At 33.4% G+C, this 20,442-nt stretch overlaps 1 protein-coding gene across 1 annotated transcript; it reads right to left on the bottom strand.

The window, feature by feature from the left end:
- Nucleotides 1-1,758: 1,758 nt before the first annotated feature.
- Nucleotides 1,759-19,571, bottom strand: LOC107446194 (uncharacterized). The gene is made up of 6 exons (XM_087165213.1): nt 19,381-19,571; nt 16,993-17,045; nt 13,875-13,979; nt 11,093-11,140; nt 6,439-6,495; nt 1,759-1,970 (listed from the first exon to the last, which is right to left on the bottom strand). The coding sequence occupies exons 1-6, from the start codon at nt 19,520-19,522 to the stop codon at nt 1,920-1,922; spliced, it is 456 nt and encodes a 151-aa protein (XP_087021339.1). The 5' UTR covers nt 19,523-19,571; the 3' UTR covers nt 1,759-1,919.
- Nucleotides 19,572-20,442: the final 871 nt, after the last annotated feature.

Genomic DNA, 20,442 nt, shown 5'->3' with positions numbered 1-20,442 from the left:
TTTACAACGTTTTTATTCACTTGCTTCTGAGTCTCTAGCAATGAAATCTTGCTATTAAAATTTCGAACAATTTCTGATTAGCCATAATACTCCATTCCCGATGATAACACATGTATTATTCATTTCCTGATGAATGCAGGCAGCATTTATCGCAAATTTGAGGTTTATCATTAATCAAAATTCTGACCATTTTATGTCTAGATAAAGCACTTAAAATTCTACTAGAGTTCTGATCTGAACGACTAAGCAAGTTAAGACCATTTTTTGAATGCTATTTACAGAATTGATCACGATATTATTGTTGACAGGAATTTATCACTATAGCACATGCAAACTCTGCATATACAGACATAAATTTTTTGTTCGCACATTAATATATTTTTGTGCAGGGAACTGTCCTTGCATCTGAAAGGTCCTGGGTTCGAATCCCGGGCAACGCATGGAAGTAAGTTTTCATACATATACATAGCACGCAAAAACGCTTTGCGTGTTCATACATAGTATAGTATAGTGGTTAGATTCAAGAATAATTCAAACTGTACTTTACAAAAAAAAATTTGGATTTTACTTTGTCTTGATTTTTTTTCATTACGTATTTTTTCACTTACATTTTTTTGTTATTAATATTATATTGTTAATTTTTTGAAAAAATTAATGCATTTAGAATGTTTATTTTGGAAATTGCTCTTCATTATGAGGTTGCCAAGGGATTTGCACATTTTCTCGGGCGTTGACAGGTCGACGGAATAATACAAATGTACCTTAAAAATAGATTAAACAAACAATAGAATAAACTAAATCATGTATCATATTTTAACGTCATTATGCAAATCAAGTATCATAGTATTAAAGATAATCAGAAAAGATAGCAACCGGGGGGCGTGACCCTCTACTTTTTTCTTAAAATTAATTTGATAATTTCTGTTAGATATTTTTGTCACGTGATCGAATGATCTAAGGTGGTTCTGAATTACGTAGACATATTTCGAGGATCTTCATAGTTTACAATTAAGAGAAAAATAGTCAAAAATGGCTAACAAATTTCCAGAACATCTACAAAAAATCAACTACTTCGCATTCCCGAATTTTAAATAAATAAAGCAGGTTCAAGAATCACGTTGTATTAAATTTTAAAATGGTTTGTTGAAAAGAGTGCGTGAGAGGCGAAATTTCTTGCCGTTTTTAAAGTTTCTAGAAAATTTAATGGGAAAGTAATTATCAACAAATTGATAAAACAATTGAACTAGCTCTTGACAGAAATTAAAATGGATTATTCGCAAAAAATTTCCACTGTAACAGTGAACATTAATTTTAAAGTATATGTTTAGACACAAAAATAAAAATGAAACAAAATTACACTGTGCTTATTTTCATCATTATATTTAAAAAGCTTGTAATTTTTTTTCATAATCATGTATGGTTTTAATGAAGAAGTTTAAATGTTGTTAAGTTTACAAAGCTTGTGACTACCAAAAATATAATGGAGTTTGATACATGATAGTTTCCGTATCAAGAAATAAAAATATATAATTTAATAAGCAATAATGAGCAAATAATAAAAAGTAATAGGAAAAGATTAAAAAATACAATACATACTTCTTAATAGGGTATTTTTATAACGTAGTTTGAATATACAGGCAAATATATTGTCTTTTCTAGTGTTTGGAAGTGACTGTTATTACACTGCATTTTTGAACAATCGCAATGTAGTGAAGGGCTATTGTGATATATAATTTTGAAAATAAACAAACTGTAGAATAATTTATTTTATAATAAAGAAAATATTTATTTTTCTCTTCAAAACAATTTGATTGCTACTTCAGTAGTTCAACATTTATAAAATAATTAAAATTATTTCAGTTAAAAAATAAAAATGTATAAATTCCTGAATATTCGAAATCTTGACAGCATTTAATGCTTCAGCATTTGCCTTCAAAATGAACTCTATTTAAAACTGCAGCACCACAATCCTAAAAAAAATAATTGTATGTCGATATAAATTTTAATGAATCCTTATTTCCAAATTTAAAAATAATGAAACGTGTACTTAAATTTTCTAAAGGTAGTGTTTCTTTTGTATTCAAAATATTTTGAAAATTTCAAACTTAGATATTTTTTTTTGAATCTTAAGCCTCCCTGCTTATTTTAAAAATATATCGGTCTTTTAAAAATAATAATTATTCTTATACTTAATGTTGTATTTATTTCAGATTATATGCTTGCAATTATATCTCCCTCATCTTGCGAAATTGTCCATATCCAGGAATTAGTAGAAATTTTGACATCACAAAAGAAACGTGTTGTGCTCCAGTGGGTACCTGGGCACTGTAGTATCTATGGAAACGAACAGGCGGATTTCTTCGCAAAGAGGGGAGCTTGACTTCTCCGGCTAAAACATACAGAGATCTCCTACCACAGTATAAGGCTACATCTAAAACAAGTTTTTAAAAGAACTCTTGCTTCCAAATTACAAGAAAGAATAAAAGCCAAGCTGTGGAAAGATGACCTCCTGAATATCCCTAATGGTCCACGCCGTGAAGTGGTGGCACAGTTTCGACTCCTAACGGGCCACGACTGTCTGGCTGAACACTTGCACCGCATTGGTATTCTAAATTCACCTGACTGTCCGCTCTGCAACTTGGCAGAACTCATGAATAGGTGTGCTGCATTGCATTCCGGCTCTGAATCGTCGCTTTATTGTCAAGCCAGAGAACTTTTAAGACAATGACTTCGATCATTCCGTTTAGTTTATTTATTCACCTGTTTCATCTTTGTATTTGTTTTCTGTGTTATTTCTTGTTTATGCCCTGCCATTGGAAATTAAAAAAAAAAAAATAAAAAAATGTTTGCAAATTTTTTTAATCAAGTACAAACATACAGGGTGTCCCAAAAGGTCGTTTACAAACTTAGCATGCTGGTCTGTTATATCATGATGAACAAGATTTACATAGGAACTTGTGTCCGAAAATTAAAATTGAGACCGCTAGAGGGCGATAAGTGCAGGTTTGGATGAGGAGAATTAAAATGATATCGATAGCGGTGTTAATATGATTTTTATTATAAAACATCATTACATCGCAGCAAATGCTCAAAATTCCTTTCATTCGCCACAATGCACGTTTCACAGCGTCGGCGCATGGATTCACGAACCCGTTCAAATTGGCCAGGAGTGTCACGGACACGTGCTGCCGCTTCCGCGATCCTGACGATAAGATCCATGTCCAATGTTACAGGTGTCTCGTACACTATGGACTTCATGTGTCCCCACAGGTAGAAATCCATGGGAGTCAGGTCGGGGGATCGCGGCGGCCATGGGACTGGTCCGCCTCTACCGATCCAGCGATTAGGATAAATCCTATCGAGGTATTCTCGAACAGCGTGGCTAAAGTGGGCAGGGGCTCCATCATGCTGAAACCAGATGTTTTGGCGTGTAGCGGCTGGAACGTCACCCATCAGATCCGGCAAAACTCTTTCTAAAAAAATGCGATAATCGTCAGCGTACAATGCCTGTACTTTTTGGAAGTGGTAAAGGCGTTGCATGTCATCGTGCAGTATGCGCATTATGGTGGAACGAGCTACACCCAAGACACGTTCGCCTTCTCGGAGACTTATTTGATGGCATACTCCTGTAGCACGGTTTCCTCTACGACAGGTGTGCGTGTAGCACGTTCTCGACCGATGTGGCTACGTGCTACGAAAGCACCTGATTCACATAATCTGCGGTGCAATCGTCCAAACAAAACATGACTTGGCTGACGTCTGTTTGGGAAGCGCTCAAGGTACGTCCGTGCCGCGGCTCGTCCATTTCCATCAGCGGCGCCGTATACGTAATGCATGTCGGCCATTTCTGCATTACAAAACTCATTCATCCTTCTCCTTCAACGTCCACGACTGAAATAATTGTGTTTCCCACTCTCCCGTTTTCGTGCAATTATCGCCTTCTAGCGGTCGCAGTTTTAATTTTTGGACACAAGTTCCTATGTAAATCTCGTTCATCATGATATGACAGACCAGCATGTTAAGTTTGTAAACGACCTTTTGGGACACCCTGTATATAATTTTTTAATCTAATAGGAAATTCACAATCAGAAATTTGAACTTTAGATATTAAAACATATGCTCCCGTATTCAGAGATTACCTAAATTATAAAATCGTTTAGTTTTAAAAATTAGCTAAAAAGTATAAGAAGATATTTAGTTTGTTTCACTGTTAAAGTTGATAAATTTCTACAATTGAAACACACGTTTTTGGAATAACTATTTAATTAGATATTTCTGATCAAGTTGTTCACATAATAATTTCGTTTTTGTTAAGACAATGAAAGCTGTTCTTTTAGTGAACTAATATTTTAATGAATCACAATATTCGAGTCTAATCCAATACCTTTTGCCATCTTTCTCGCAATGGCGAGATTTCACTGGCACAAAATTTTTATATGTTGGCAAAAAAACATATCCAAGTGAATTTTGCTTATATTGAACGCTATTAGAATTTTCATTTTAAAACTGTAGTCAGATTAACGGCAACAGTCTGTTCTTCCAGTAGACCGTACAGTTTACTGTATAGAATGTTTTGAACTTTAACGGTTTTGAAACCATTTACGAATAGTACGATTAGAAAACTACGAATAAAAACAGTAAGGATTTTTAACCATTTGCAAATAACATGATTTAAAAACCGCAAAATTGGAAATTTAGCTGGATAGTGGAGATAGTTTAGCAGCTTTATAGTGCTGCCATATATGCGTGAATGAGAGCATCGTATTTAAATTTCCGGGGTGACAAATAGGGGTGTAACACTTTTCATGTGTTACTCATTCTTTCAGTCATGATATTGACAGATAAGACCTCTCTGCTATAAAAAGCACACATTTGAAGAAACTAAGTGGCTTCATTAGGAGAGGGGGCTCAGTTGGCGTAATGAAATTCTGGTTGCTTAACCGTATTAGGTGAAAGCTGTTAATAAACAGTTTTTCTCACAGTTTTAATGCCATCTTATTCATGATTATTTTACTGCTTTGTTGAAGTAAAGTATGGTAAAATAACAATTGAATAAATTGTTATTTAACCATTTTTTCCATGAAACTTCTAACAGTGAAGTAAAGATTTAACTGTTTAAAAATATTTAAATAAACCAGAGCATTGTTGTACATTGTTTCATTGTTTTTTGTCCTCAGGGAAAAAGGGCTTTAAAGAAATGGATAATTTTCTTGACGTTTGAAAATGAAATCATAGACATCAACGCGACGCCACGAGCTTCTTTCCGTAGGAGTAAGAATCCATATGTCGAGTAATAAGATTAAACTTTTACCTTTTCAAATGATCATGACGTGCGTCCGATACGATAAAGTTAATCTCTCAGTGATCTTATGAATTTTGACTCGCAGGTTTGCATTGATTAATGCTTTTATTTTGTCCTTATAAGCTTAAACTGGCTTAATGAATCTTCATGACTTTAATCGACATTTTACAAACCAATTTGGTATTGGCGCATTGATAGGGTATCTTCTTGATACGATATTTTTTTCCTTGTTTGAACAGCAATAAAAGGGGGGCATCAGTTAAAAAAAACTGAGTATAATCAATCGCACTTTATCACAATTTATGCTATATCAACAGTCGAAATGCATAATGATTACGCAGCTTCAATGGCTGCTAAAAATATAATTAAGTCGTCCGTTGGGAAAAAGCAAAATTACTTTCCGATAAACATAATCTATATTATATAAAACGGTAATACGTACGTATGTATCAATAAAACTGATGATATTTCTTTTCTCGCGTTGGCAACAGTTTTCATTTTTAATTGATAGGCTTCGGCGCGCAAGAGCACGTAGTGAGCATCATATGGCTGATCTATATTATATAAAACGCTAATACGTTTTAATTGATAGGCTTCGGCGCGCAAGAGCACGTAGTGAGCATATCATATATCTAATCAGGTGAATTCTCACCGAATTATCAAAACAATTCTTACAAAATTATCTTCATCGAAGCTGATGCTTTACATCCGGCGTTCAGTAGTATTTCATATTGCACATGGATTTAGCCCACTGGTGGGAAAGACTTTAAAATAAAACTTACAACAGTTACTTTTCTCAACAACTGAAATTTAGAATAGTGTGATTAAGAAAAATATGTGAACTGTTTGCAATTTCAAATTAATATTGAAATGCACAGGCTCAGAATTTTCTACAGTGAAAAGTTTTCGGAATTTCAGTGTTCAAAAAAGTATACAAAAGCTAGACATTAAGAACGTATCCAATGAGCGAGCAAAGCGAGCATCGGATTGCGAAGCAATCCGAAATTAATTGCGAAAGCAGTTCCGGGGGTTGGCGAGCGACAGCGAGTAGGGGGCGAAGCCTCCTAGTATATAAAAAAAACACAATATGTAAGAGCTTCTTGTAACATATTATGTTAAATATTAATGGTACTTACATTCATTTCAGTCATTTTCTTGCATGCCTCAGCCTGCATCATATCAGCACACGTCGCCTAAAATGTATAATTGCTTTTAAAAAAAAACAAGTAAACAAGTATTTATCAAGAAATTGTTATCCATATTTAACTATATACAATTTGACCACTTTTCCTGAACTTGACAAATAAGGATAAATAAGAAGAGTGCATTTTTTTTTCTTTTTTTGAAGATAAAGGTCCGCAGTAAGTTCACTTCAAATCGCATTGGTCTGTTGAACATGTTGCTAATAGTAATGGTATTGAAATGCTTCACATAGAAAAAAAAAGCATGGTAAAATTTGCCAAGTTTCTAGCTCTGTGGGATTATTAAAAATATCGGTAATTTTTATCGAAGCTCGTTGGTAATAATTTTGGTAAAATCAACAATAAAAGTTTCATAATTAATATGTGATAAAATCTAAACTGCTGTTTGTAGAAAATGCAACACCATGAAGGAATCATCAGAATCAAATGAAATTCGCAGCAAATGTCAATTATAGGATATTATGCAAATTAATAAAGTTTCAGAGCCATCGCGCGTGCGTGGCGCGCGCAGCGCCCTCTGAATTGATGCTGAAAGCGTATAAATAAAGTGCTGTAGCGGGACGTTGAAAATAGTCTATGATTATTTGTTAGTGGCAAACGTTTAGTGAGACCTGAGTATGCCTCCACGACGGAAGAATAAGAAATTCAAGCAACTTACGGAGTTTGAACGAGGGAGGATAATCGGCCTTCGAGAAGGAGGATTTTCCTATCGCGCAATAGCAGCTCGTATGCAGCGGAACAGTTCCACAGTGATGCGAGTTTGGAAGCAGTGGATCGACGAGCACCGAACAACTCGAAAAACAGGCACTGGACGACAGAAGGTGACGTCAGAGCGCGATGATCGACACCTGCTCCGCATGGCGGTGAATGATCGCACAGCTTCCTCCAGGCAGCTGGCAGCACATTGGTCTACTGCTACAGGTGTACAATTGTCGGCTTCGTCAATTCGTCGTCGTCTGCTGCGCCGTGGATTGCGTGCAAGGGTGCCATTATACAGGATTCCCCTCACGGCGGATCATCGACGGCTGCGTCGGCAGTGGGCTCTTGAGCACAGAGACTGGCGAGCTGATTGGCACCAAGTTGTCTTTTCAGATGAATCACGCTTCAATTTGTGGACCCATGATGGCCGTGTTCGTGTTAGACGTTATGCCGGTCAACGCTGCCTTCCTGAGTGTATTATTGAACGACATAGTGGTCGAACACCCGGAGTTATGGTCTGGGGTGCGATTTCGTATCATGGACGATCCAATTTGATACGAATTGAGGGTAATCTCAATAGCAACAGATACGTCTGTGAAGTGCTACAGCCCGAAGTCGTTCCTTTCCTTCAAGGCATCCCTGGAGCTATCTTTCAGCAGGATAATGCACGCCCACATGTTGCGCGGACTGTTAGAGACTTCTGTTCAGCACAACGCATGCAACTTCTTCCTTGGCCTGCTTATTCGCCGGATATGTCGCCTATTGAGCACGTGTGGGATATGGTTGGTCGGCGTCTCACTCGTGATCCGCGTCCTGCAGTTTCCAAAGACGAACTTTGGTTGCGCATACAAGCGATATGGAATTCTCTTCCTCAAGCAGATATTCAACATCTGTTTGACTCCATGCCACGTCGTATAGCAGCACTTATTGCAGCGCGTGGTGGCTGCACCAAATACTGATTTCGGACGCTTAATTTGTTTCTTTTGTTTTGAAAATTTCATCATTTATTTGTATCAGTACAAGTCGTTTCTGCATTAAATTTCATTTGATTCTGATGATTCTTTCATGGTGTTGCATTTTCTACAAACAGCAGTTTATTAAATGTGGTAAAATTTAGTAGTTTTATCACGATATCTTAGAGCCTGCCATCAAAACCATTCATTTTTATAAATTTGCTTTTCAGTTTTGTAATTTTTTGCTAAATGTGTGGTAATAAGATCTATAACTTTTAAAATCAGAATTTCCGGTAAACTGTAATCATACGAGTGGTGGAAAAATCACCATATGAATGGTTCAAGATTTTTTTTTCCACGTTGTGAAAGATCCCGTCTTCCGATGATTGCATAATGTGTATTGGAAATGAGTGGGAGAATTCCTCTAAAATGCGTAATTATGCGGAAGATTTTCTGTCCCATTTTTGAATTGTTGAAAATGCTATAAAATCACAATCCATATACAGAATGAAGATGAGCTATAACTAAGAATGAGGAGGTGAGAAAAAGAACAAAAGCGGATGTAACGGTCGAAAAATGGTAAATTTTGTTCGTTTCACTTATTTTGGGAAGAAAAAATAAAATTTTTTGGTATAGATTTTCTCTAATTTGTAAAATTAAATTTTTTTGCGTAAAATCATATTTTAGAATATGACATTATACATTAATAACCAGATATTGACTAGATTTGACAAAATGACCCAAGATGAAATTCATGACAAATTTGAACATATTTTTCTTCAACCAGCGATGGTAATATTTTTTTTTGTGTAAAACTGAATACAGAAATATCCGTTAAGGCATTTCAAAACGGCCTGTTACTCGTCAGAACAAAATTTTCGTCACATCTATACAAATACGTGATTTTGTCTTCTTCAGGAATGCGATCTCTAAATCTGCAATTTGTTTCTCTTTCTAAGCTGCAGATAGTTTTTAAATAGTATTTTAGTCGAAATATGTACATTTAAAAATGTTATATATAATAGGCGGACATATAAATTTTCTGATAAACTTCTACAGATTTAGGTGTCATCATCAAGAACACAATTGCATAAAAACTCATGCCCCGAAATATTGGTGACTTGTGGTGCTTCTGTATTAGTACCTGACCGGAAGAAAACAAATTAGCAGTTCATAATAAGGAAACATCCCTAGAGGCGTACGACAACAATTTCTCGTGTTCTCCTGTGTAATTCTAATTGTTATGAAATGCCCTAATTTTTGTAGATATTTGCCATATTATTTATGTGATCTCTAGTTATGTAAAACACATTTAAACTTGCGTATCTCGACAAAAAATAGACTAAGAATATCATTTAAAAATATGCTGTTGCTTGAAAAGAGAAACACCTTGCAGATTTGAAATATTCGCAGTGAAATTATCCGAAATCCGTTAAAATATCTCCTGTAATATAAATCCAAATTTAAAAAAAAATGCTTCTCTGTGATTATCCGACTGTGAATATTCATAATCATTCCATGTATGCATGTTTTAACACAAATGATAACAAAATTATAACTGTTTGCTATCAACCAACAATAACAGAATTGAATTTTTGAGCAATTGGACCTGAAACACGTAGTTAGAAGCAAAAATTGAGTTTTTCTGTTTGGTTTTCCGTTACAGAATTTAGGTAAAATCCTAAACAGAAAAAAAAACAGTCTGAGGATTCTAATATAGTAATGTATGCTAGAATACAAGTTAGAAATTGATGATTCATTACACGCAGAAGCCATTTTAAGAAATCTGTAAGCACAAATACAAGTTGCACTAACGCTACGAACAGCTAGAATAAACATTTAAACACAAGACAATATTATTTCATATCGTAAACTTCATTATTTGAAAACAATCACTCTTTATGTTTTTTTTTTGAAAGGCAATTTACAGTTTTTTATTCTATGCAATGGCAGTTGTGGGATTACCTGGATCTTATGAAAAACTTTATATAAAGTTTTTCTAAATTTGAATTCAGATTTATTATTTTTATTTTTGTTTTAGTTTAGTTAAATTTCGTATTTAAACAAAGTACCCATTCGAGTGTTCCTGCTTTTCTCTTTTACTACGTCTGTTGCGGAGAATCTAACAATTCTCTTAGTTGATCCGGTTTGATGTTCTGCGAAAATTAAAATTGCTAGAATGTCTCCTCTTTTGACGAAGTCTTCTAGCAGTTTTTTCATATTTATTTAATCAAAACTACATACAATCAACCAGTGTATTTCAGCCATTAATGATTTTTATCGTAGCCCCCTAGTTTATCGTACCTGATTTTTTTTTATTGTTTAAGAGAGCTCTAAGACAGCTCTTAAGACATTCAAATATTTCCAAATTGCTTTTCGAAACAAATATATTATTTGCATCATAAATAAATTATATATTTAACTATCGTTTTTCTTATCATCATACTGTATATTTTTTCACCTTTTTAGAAAAAAATATTTTTTAATTATTTTCTACATATTTATATGTTTTACATATTATATAATTTGGCATATTCAAGAACAATTTTTGAAATGTTATTATTGATTTTAATCAGTTCTTGAAAGGTACTGATTTTATTGCACTTATAGATTTTTATTTCATATTTTCCATTTACATTTATGGAATAATTCCCTTAGAATGTTGTTTTTAAGTAGACAAAATGCACATTGTAAAACTCAATACTATGCAGTAAAAGAATTTTTCACTTAAGATGCATTTTCAAGAGTTTGGTAGACTCAAAATAGGCAAATCATTAGTCCATACTGCCAACATCATTTTAAGTTTTGAAATCAAACACAAAAACGAATTTTATTTCATAGCATTTTATCAACGAACTTGTATTTTTTAAAATAAATAGAGGCTTGATGCAATTTGAGTTTGCATATGTATTGAGCTTTCTATTACAAATACTTACTGAATATTCCTCTACTGCACTCCGAGTAACTTCGAACATAATATCTTCCTTTAAAGAAATAAATACGTTATTGGAATTACACTAAAACTATACTCTTCAATATAATAAATAAAATTTTAATTGCTCTTTAAAATGCTGGTGTTCAAATGAAAATAATTTACAAAATTGAGTGATTATTTTCATAACCACAAGGAAGATTTGAATGAAATTTATTTTGATAGTAATAGTTGATATAATGCGAAAAAAAAATTTAAGTCAGTTTTAATAGAGGTGGAGGATTTTTCATTTTTACCGGAGACAGAAATGCATAAAATTGATGTCGTAGAATGGGATCAAAAAGTCAGTTGTATGACCCTTAAGAACATTGCCTAGAGAGATTTCGCGTGTTAATTAAGGCGGTTTTTAAATGCAAGCGCTATTATCCCTCTTATTAATGCTCTTTTTTGCCTTACGTGGTTTTGAGCGAATGATTGAGAGTTCCAATTGTCTTGCTTAAACTCTTTAAGAGATCATTTGATATACGCAGTCTTGCCAGGCCAACGCTTTTAATAAATATTCCCCCCAGACAGAATGAACGCCATTCTGCAGTGTGTTGTCTTCGGTTAAATTAATTAAGAGTCACTGTATACCTGTAATTTAAACCAAACAAATGCTTTCGTCATAGACATGGAAGGGAACTATCAAACCAGTCCTGTCATATTAGTTGATTTTTCAGATATTGAATAATTGTAACAAATTATTCCCCTTGGATTTCATTATGTGAAAGTATGCAAAATTTTTACTAGGGACCTGCTATTTGCATTTATCATAGAAATTTTTTTATTTTGACAAATGAGTTTATATTATTTTTTGTCTTCTTCTTGAATGGCTTTTCTGCTTTTGACGAATGCACTTTGTCTGGTTGAGTTTGCTTATGATACCGATTTTAATTTCATGAAAGACAACGCAAAGCCATATAGAGTCTATCAGATTGAAAATTTTCTAGAAACTCAAAATATTCGCTTGTTGGATTGGCTTGCCAGTTCTTCAAATTAAGGGAACAAGTTTGAGACACTCTGTGGAAATTATGTCTTCTCTCTTTCACTCTAAGAGAAATTATTTAGGATTAAGTGAATAAAATAATAAATTACAGTGTGAAAAAAGCATGGTCAAAGCTACAACAATATGCTAAAATTTATGATGTTTCTGACTCTATGGGAACACAAAATCCTTCGAAATTTCCCCTGAAGTGTTTTGGTAATACCCCACCGGAACATCAGCTTCTTCACCCCAGAGCCAAAGTCAAGAAAGCTTGGCCCTCTTTGGGCTGTCGTGCCACCGAGTTTAGTTTTGGTAATGATCATGGTAAAATTAACAATAAAATATGGTTTTATGATACGTGATAAAATTTGGTGAATGTAATTTTTTTTTAAACGGCAGGCACTGAACTTTCGTTCTTCGCCTAGGAAGATGCCGGAGGTGTTACTCATTTAACGTTACCCAGTGGGCACCTGTGAAACTAAGTCACGGAGGCGAGCAACATTACCCACGCCACACAGCCACATACTCGTTTATAGGGTGGACCACATTCACACATCACACAATAGAGAACACACACAGAGAGAAACATCCATGCCCTGAGCGGGATTCGAACCCGCAACCATTGGCTTCACAGTCAGACACGCTGACCGCTCGGCTACCTGGCCGGCCGGTAAATGTAATTTAATTATGTAATTTTGCCATGATATCTTAGAGCAAGGGTCCCCAATTTTTTTCGGTTGTAAAACTCTAAGTGATCAACCATCTTTTGACGGAACTCCAAGATTTAATGAATATACTTCATTAGCAATTGTAAGCAGATTAACAAACAGAAGACTATAAACTATTTTTTAAAATCTGTAATGATCCCAATTTTATAAATAATTTTGAAAATATTTAGTGGATGAAATTGTTCCATTATATCGTTTTATTAATTTTAATCTTGAAATCTGTTTTTATGTCAAACATTGGAATTCCAGAGTACTGGAGTCACATCTATAGTTTGTATTTTAATTTTAATTTCGTGCATAAATAGTTCGTGCCGAAAATAGGTTTCCATTAAAATAAAAACAAAAAAGAAAATAAGCGTAGAGAATGGTTTTCAGCGAAACATATTTCTTCATTGTCGAATTTGATTATTTTTATTCAAAGTGAAATTCTAATATATTTTTTCACAAAGGCATATATCCTTTCCATTATTAATTCATGACATTGTCATCAGAAAAAAGAATTTTGGTTTAAAATTTCTTTTTTTCACAAGCATTTGAATTAAATTTCGTAAGAATTTCCTAATTTCATAAATAGAACGGAACTATTAAATAAATAACAGATTATTAATTGGATATAAATTTAATTTTAGGCTGCAAAAATTATAACGAGAGCAAAAAAATTTTTAAATGTTGGAAACCCCTATTATCCTTTCGCGAAATACCAATTAGGAAGCACAGCCATTAGAACATAGCATAAAAACCATTTTTTCGTTACTATTCAGTTTTACTATTTTTTTACTCGTTAGTTCTCATCACATTCTATTTTTTTACTCGTTAGTTCTCATCACTCGATAAGTTCTCATCACATTCTTTAGCTGTCTCTCAGGACTTATCAATATAAAATAAGTCTAATCAAACTAAAATAAAATTGAAAACATATCAAGAAACTCTTTTTAAAAATATCATCCGAGAGGGTTACTGAAACAAAGTGTAGTATTCGAAGAGTATGCTCTTCACGAATTCTAAAATGAGGAGCATTCTCATACAACATATACCTGTTCTTCTCCATCCATTTTGCACATCTCATTGAACGCTGCTTTCATGTCTGGCCAATCTTTCGAGGCATAACTCGCCACCCGTTTTACAACCTTCAAAATTTTCTAAAAAAAAAAAAGAAAAAAATGGAAAAATTCAGTGGTAGATAGATGGCAGATTTCAGTGTAAGATACACCAGATAAATAAACACAAATTTTTATTTCAATTTTTTTTTCTTTTACCAAATCATTTGAAAGATGACAAGGAAAAAATAGGGAATAAATCTGCTTCATTAGGTTTTATGGATAATTTTATTTATTTATTAATTTTTTTTTTAGATATTTTTATTTGCTGTTAAATGCTTTTGTCTTTTAGGAAAGAAACAATTGTGGAGTGATTCAGGAGAGATTTCTTTTTTTTTTCTTCTCGCAATTAAAAACAAACTATTATTTCAGTTTTTACCAAGCCATTTAAAAGACATCCAGGAAGAAATCTGCAACGTCAGATTTTGCGGTTTATTTACTCAAGTGATTCAGGAGAGATTTCTTTTTTTTTTTCTTCTGGCAATTAAAAACAAACTATTATTTCAGTTTTTACCAAGCCATTTAAAAGACATCCAGGAAGAAATCTGCAACGTCAGATTTTGCGGTTTATTTACTCAAGTGATTCAGGAGAGATTTCTTTTTTTTTTCTTCTGGCAATTAAAAACAAACTATTATTTCAGTTTTTACCAAGCCATTTAAAAGACATACAGGAAGAAATCTGCAACGTCAGATTTTGCGGTTTATTTACTCTTTTTGCTACAAAATGCTAACTATTTCACTAAGGAAAGCTACAATTTTAGAGTGATTCCGAAAACATTTTTTTTCTTGCTACCAGATAAATAAAAACAAACTGTAATTAAAGTTTTTTACCAAGTTGTTTAAAAAGTACCAAGGTGAGACTGAGGCAGAAATCTGCAACGTCCGATTTCATGGATGATTTTCTTTTTTTTCTATATGGACTTGCACCACGTTTTTAGTTAAAATTACAGATGTAGCTTTGAATCTGGAAATTAAAGAAAGTTGTTTCATATTATGGGGTACCTGCAAGTGACGTAGCGTACGCATCACGATCTTGATTGGTTTTTGAATATGACATTTGTTTGCGTTAGCAACTGTTCTTTCCATTATATTCCGAGTAAGCCAAGCCCGTCTTTTAACTATACTGTATATTTCTTAATTTACACACAGATATTAAGCGATGTAGAACGTAAGCCAACTCATTATGCATTGAAGTTGCCAGGTACACAAAACAGAAATATATCACGGCTACAATAAAATGCATTAAACAAAAAATAAATAAAAGTTAAGTAAAAGACGTAGAAGAGAAAGAATTATATTTCAATAAATTCGATATGTGATACTGCGCTGTATTTAATTAATTTCAAGGTTAATTATCTCTCTAACTTATGAGGAGAAACTTAGATCAATTTTAACACTCCATTTACGGTCTTTTTTTTTTTTTTTTTTTTTGAAGTGCAAATGCCCAATTGAAGTGTAGAGAATGGTGAATATTGTAGAATTACATATTGTTTATAATAGAAAGGTGAACAGTAGTAACGTAGTTATACTATTGGAATTTCTTCAACACGGCAACAGAGGTCTGCATGATTGTTCATCGGAAATTGCATTAGGTTATATTAGTAGAAGACTTTAAGAGTGTGTACGGTACGCAAATAAAAGACGTTATTGAAGTTTTACTTCTTATGCGACTTCCAACAAGGTTGCGTTAAACGTTTAACGCTACATTTTTTATTGGCCGAGAAATCACGTGGCAGAATCCAGTTTTACCTCATTCATTTCCATATTGTTTTGGTTCTCACTAGCATAAAAATAATAAAAGTCATAAAAGTATTGTTTTTCTATAAGTATTTTTTTAGTTTGTTTTGAGACACACATAATTTAATAGGGTAGTATTTTTTATTTTCAAATTTAGTGGATAACAATTGTAAAAAATGAGTGAAAACAATCCCACGGACAATGCGACGGATTTAAGGTTACGTCAAGGTACGTCTCTTGTGAATATCAATTGATTGTTAGATTTTCTCTGCTAAAATTACATTATGGCGCATTCACATGCATTATTAATACAAATACATTTTCCATGGCGGGACGATGAGGCAACCACAAGCACTTCCACTGGTTCAAGAGGTCCACGAGGGAAAAATGCACAATATTGCCGTGGTTACAGAGCACGGAAGCCAGCGGAGCAGGAAAAAGAGTCGTTGAATAGAACTAGTGATCCTTCTACGACTGCTGATTCTTCTACAACTAACGTCGCAGATTGCGAAGTTTAACTTCTTCCGCGCGGAGGGACTCCACGCACTATTTATTTAGTCACTTTTTTTTCCTTTTTTTATTATTTTAAGTTTAAAAATTAAATGCTCTTATTATTTTGTGTACTTAAAATATTAAATTAAATTATTCACTTTTAAGGATTTTTTAAAATCAATAAATTCTCTACCGTATTTTGTATCAGGAATGTAGTTATAAAATGTTGTTGTTACTAATGCTAATTGCCAAAACCAGCAAGCCTGCTATGGGAAGCAAGCGATTTGAAGGCAGAGGGTGTTTTTTTTTTTTTTGTTCTACTCCATTTATTCATACACACATCGTAATTTTAAACTGAACCAGAGAATAATCAACCTCTAATTCAGTACCCTAATAGTATTTTGTTTTATTTTATGACCGTCGTTGACCATGTCGTTTTGGAATTCGACTGACAATGTTCAAAATCCGTAGCCTTGTAATTTTGAACCCAATGCAGAAGACAAGGGAACTCCTGGATCAAGTATCGGGAGAAATTTGTCTTCGTGGGGGACTTTTTGGTGGAACTAACCGGCATTTGCGTTGCATGGAGAGGTGAACCGCGAAAACTTCCCACGGGTACCGCAGAGGTATAGATTTTCGCTTAAATCAGTCACCATTTAATACACTGCTATTCTGCGGCTGGCGGAATTCAAGCTCATGATCTCACGAGCACGAGCCCAACGTCCTACCAACCAAGCTATCCCAGTTCATATGTATATAAAATGTTATTCAAACAGTTTAATTTTGCCCTTATAAAAACTGATATCATATTTATAAACGAACTTACATCTTCTGGTGTAATCTTTACACATGCATCATATTCATCATTTATCTCTTTATCTGAAAGTAAAATATGTATTTTATTGGATAGCAGCAATATCTCTAGGTGATTCAATACTAGTGAAACAATCTTCAATGAGCGGTAAACTACAAATGCAAGAAAATGTGTATCTAGAGGCGGCTAATTTTGGATGACCTTCACAGTATTCCGTGTGTTGCAAACGATATGGGTAATTAAATAATCAGGAATGACGGGATAACTTTATAATCAGAAAAGTCAATTTGTTTTCAACTTATAAACAATTTCAATTTTCACAATAGATTCGTTTTTCTTCCCATGACGTCTGCGCGTGGCTACTGATTACGAACCGGTACCAGCTTCTAAATAAGCCATTTATAGCTTCCTGCGATCCTGCTTTGTTACATAGTACCGGGTATTTATCTGTAATTAACTCATTTTCGAAGTTTGTTATTTTTTCGTAAAACAATTAGCTAGTATGGCATAATCCTTTCCTGGAACATACCATATTTGACGCACCGGACATTTATTTGTATTGCACTCATTTTTGAAATTTAGTTCTCTTTTTTCATTACATCATAAAAGCTTGTATGACATAAAAATTTGACGTACAGGGAGCGTACAGGATTAGACTTACCGGACGTTTATTTGTACTGCACTCTTTTTTGAAATTTAGTTTTCTTTTTTCATCACATAAAAAGCTTGTATGACATAAAAATGTGACGTACAGGGAGCGTACAGGATTTGACGTACCGGACGTTTATTTGTACTGCACTCCTTTTTGAAATTTAGTTCTCTTTTTTCATAACATAATAAGCTTGTATGACATAAAAATTTGACGTACAGGGAGCGTACAGGATTAGACGTACCGGACGTTCATTTGTATTGCACTCTTTTTTGAAATTAAGTTCTCTTCTTTCATTACATAATAAGCTTGTATGACAAAAAAATTTGACGTACAGGGAGCGTACAGGATTAGACGTACCGGACGATTATTTGTATTGCACTCTTTTTCGAAATTTTGTTCTCTTTTTTCATTACATAATAAGCTGTGACTTAAAAATTTGACGAACCGGGAGCATACAGGATTTGACGTACCGGAAGCGTACAGGATTTGACGTACTGAACGTTTATTTGTATTACACTCTTTTTCGAAATTTGTTTATCTTTTTTTCATAACATAATAAGTTTGCATGACATAAAAATTTGACTTACCGGGGACGTACCGGATTTGACGTAAGGGACGTTTTTTTGTAGCAAGCAAACTGTTTTTTAAGTTATTATTTCATGTTTTGATAAATGTATCTCTTTTGTATTAAGTAAAGTTTCATGGAGTCATTAAGATAATGTGTCAAGCATTGCACACCAACCACATTTACATCCCAGACAAGCTGGTTAAACTACTACCGCAGCTGAAATTTAAGTTCTTTACAATAACAGTTATATGTTTTTGTATTGTTTTTACTATAACAGTTATATATTTTTGTTAAGAGTTATACGTTTTTATAGAGAAAAGGTCAGCTGGTTAAAGTGTGTTAGATGTGTCATCTCTAACAATTGCATGCAGTTCGCTTGAACTTTCTATCTGTTTGAACAAAATCTAGCCCTAAAAATATTTTACTAATTATAATTTATGTTTATATTGTTTTTAGTTATTAAATTTCCGAACTTTCTTGAAAAGTTTGAAAAAAAACCTACTTGAAATGTCTAAGGTAAATGTGATGGGAAAAAATTTTTGAATTTCTCCGGGCCATTATTTTTCCTTTTTGTATTTACAATTTTGCAGTTCCATCAGCACACTAGCCGTGAATAAAAACTAAAATTAAGATGAAATAAAATTAAAAACAATGTAAGTATATTTTTAGTAAATACACTACGCTGTTAGATATTGACCACTTGGAAAAATATTCCCTTTTAAACATACTTAAAGTAGAGTCCTTGCATCGAATTAGAGGTTTAAGAGTTACGAATTCTCTTTGACTGAGGAATTGTCTTATCTTAGGGATTATCTATCTTTCTTAGAAATTACCTCTAGTAGAAAGCTTTGCAGACGTACTAAGAAAAATGTTTATATAGTACCTAAATTTCATGCAGTTTAGCGTGTCTTTTGGCATCAGTAATAATGATCTAAACAATGTGAAACTCGAAACAGTTAACACGATTTTGATCTGGATTAGGAAAAGAATTTTTTTAGAAAAGTTTTCATTAGCTGTGATGACCGTCTGCGATACCTTTGGTTTTCGGACAATTTTGAAGCTGCAAGTCGAAACTCTCTAATTGCATTAAGTATATAAACTCTAGTTACAAACACTGGGGCAGAATTATTTCAGTGCGTTGCGTGGACCAGTTGAACATAAATTTAAAAATTATATTCACCTCCTGAAATGCATTTAATCCATTTCCTGCAAGGTCCAAAGTGTATCACTTCCCCTAGATCGTCTGAACGCTGGGGCTTAGGCAGATTAAAACCCCGTGCAGTGTTGAAAACCATACACATTAATATCACGTTAATAAGCATCTTGCTCACAATACTCCTAATATAATATGAACTTAATTTAGTATCTGTTCTCAGCTATCTATAAATTTTACTTAGCTCAATCATCTTTAAATATGTGAAAAATAGCTGTGTAAACAAAGCAGCGAGCGTGCTTAATTCTGAATGGGGAAGTTATGCTTAAAACAATGCAAAGATCATTCCACGCTGGACTTATTTTCCTGGTACTTTGTTTTTTTTTTGAAGAACATGCAGAAATATATATAATAACTTTCATTTTAATATTAAATAAAAGTTTTTTATTGAATCTTATATTCTAAAACTTGCGCAGCTGATTTCCAATTTCTTTTGTATTGCAGTAATAAAAGAAACATTGCTTTGCTGCTGTGAATTTCTATTGCTATTGTTTTTCCTGTTTATTGAGCGTATTTAGTTTTTTGCGTTTGCTTTACTAAAAAAATAGTTTATTATTTACTATGTATTTATTTTACACAGACTGTGATTTATTGGAAAGAAAACTTGCATGGGCGGAAGAGGATGGAATAAATTGGCGTTGAATGAAATTATATTCTTTGAAATTTAAAACCTGCATCTTCCAGTTTAATATTGTAAAATTTAACATGTTTCCTTTAACTCGAAGCAGTTACGAAAAATTTTTGTATGCCAAAGTAAATAACCAACAGCTATTATCTGAGAAAAAAACCATCTTTGCTCATTCGGGAAGTGGTTACATACATACAGAACTCAAAAATTCTTAGAAGTACTACTTGCCCTGCTGGGCACGATTATCTTTTTCAATAACCTAAAAATGCCTATGAATGCTGCGATAATTAATCTGCAGAAAAATATATTAATCACATAGATGAGATTTTTATTTTAAATATGAACCTGAACCTCAAAAAATATTAGCAATGAAGCATTATTATTAAAAAGGAAGTTATAAG

Source organism: Parasteatoda tepidariorum, chromosome 5, assembly GCF_982258835.1.
Source record: "Parasteatoda tepidariorum strain Cologne lab strain chromosome 5, Ptep-v5.0, whole genome shotgun sequence".
Classification (NCBI taxonomy): domain Eukaryota; kingdom Metazoa; phylum Arthropoda; class Arachnida; order Araneae; family Theridiidae; genus Parasteatoda; species Parasteatoda tepidariorum.
The sequence above is the reverse complement of the archived record's forward strand: the minus strand, read 5'-3'. Positions and strand labels throughout refer to the sequence as shown.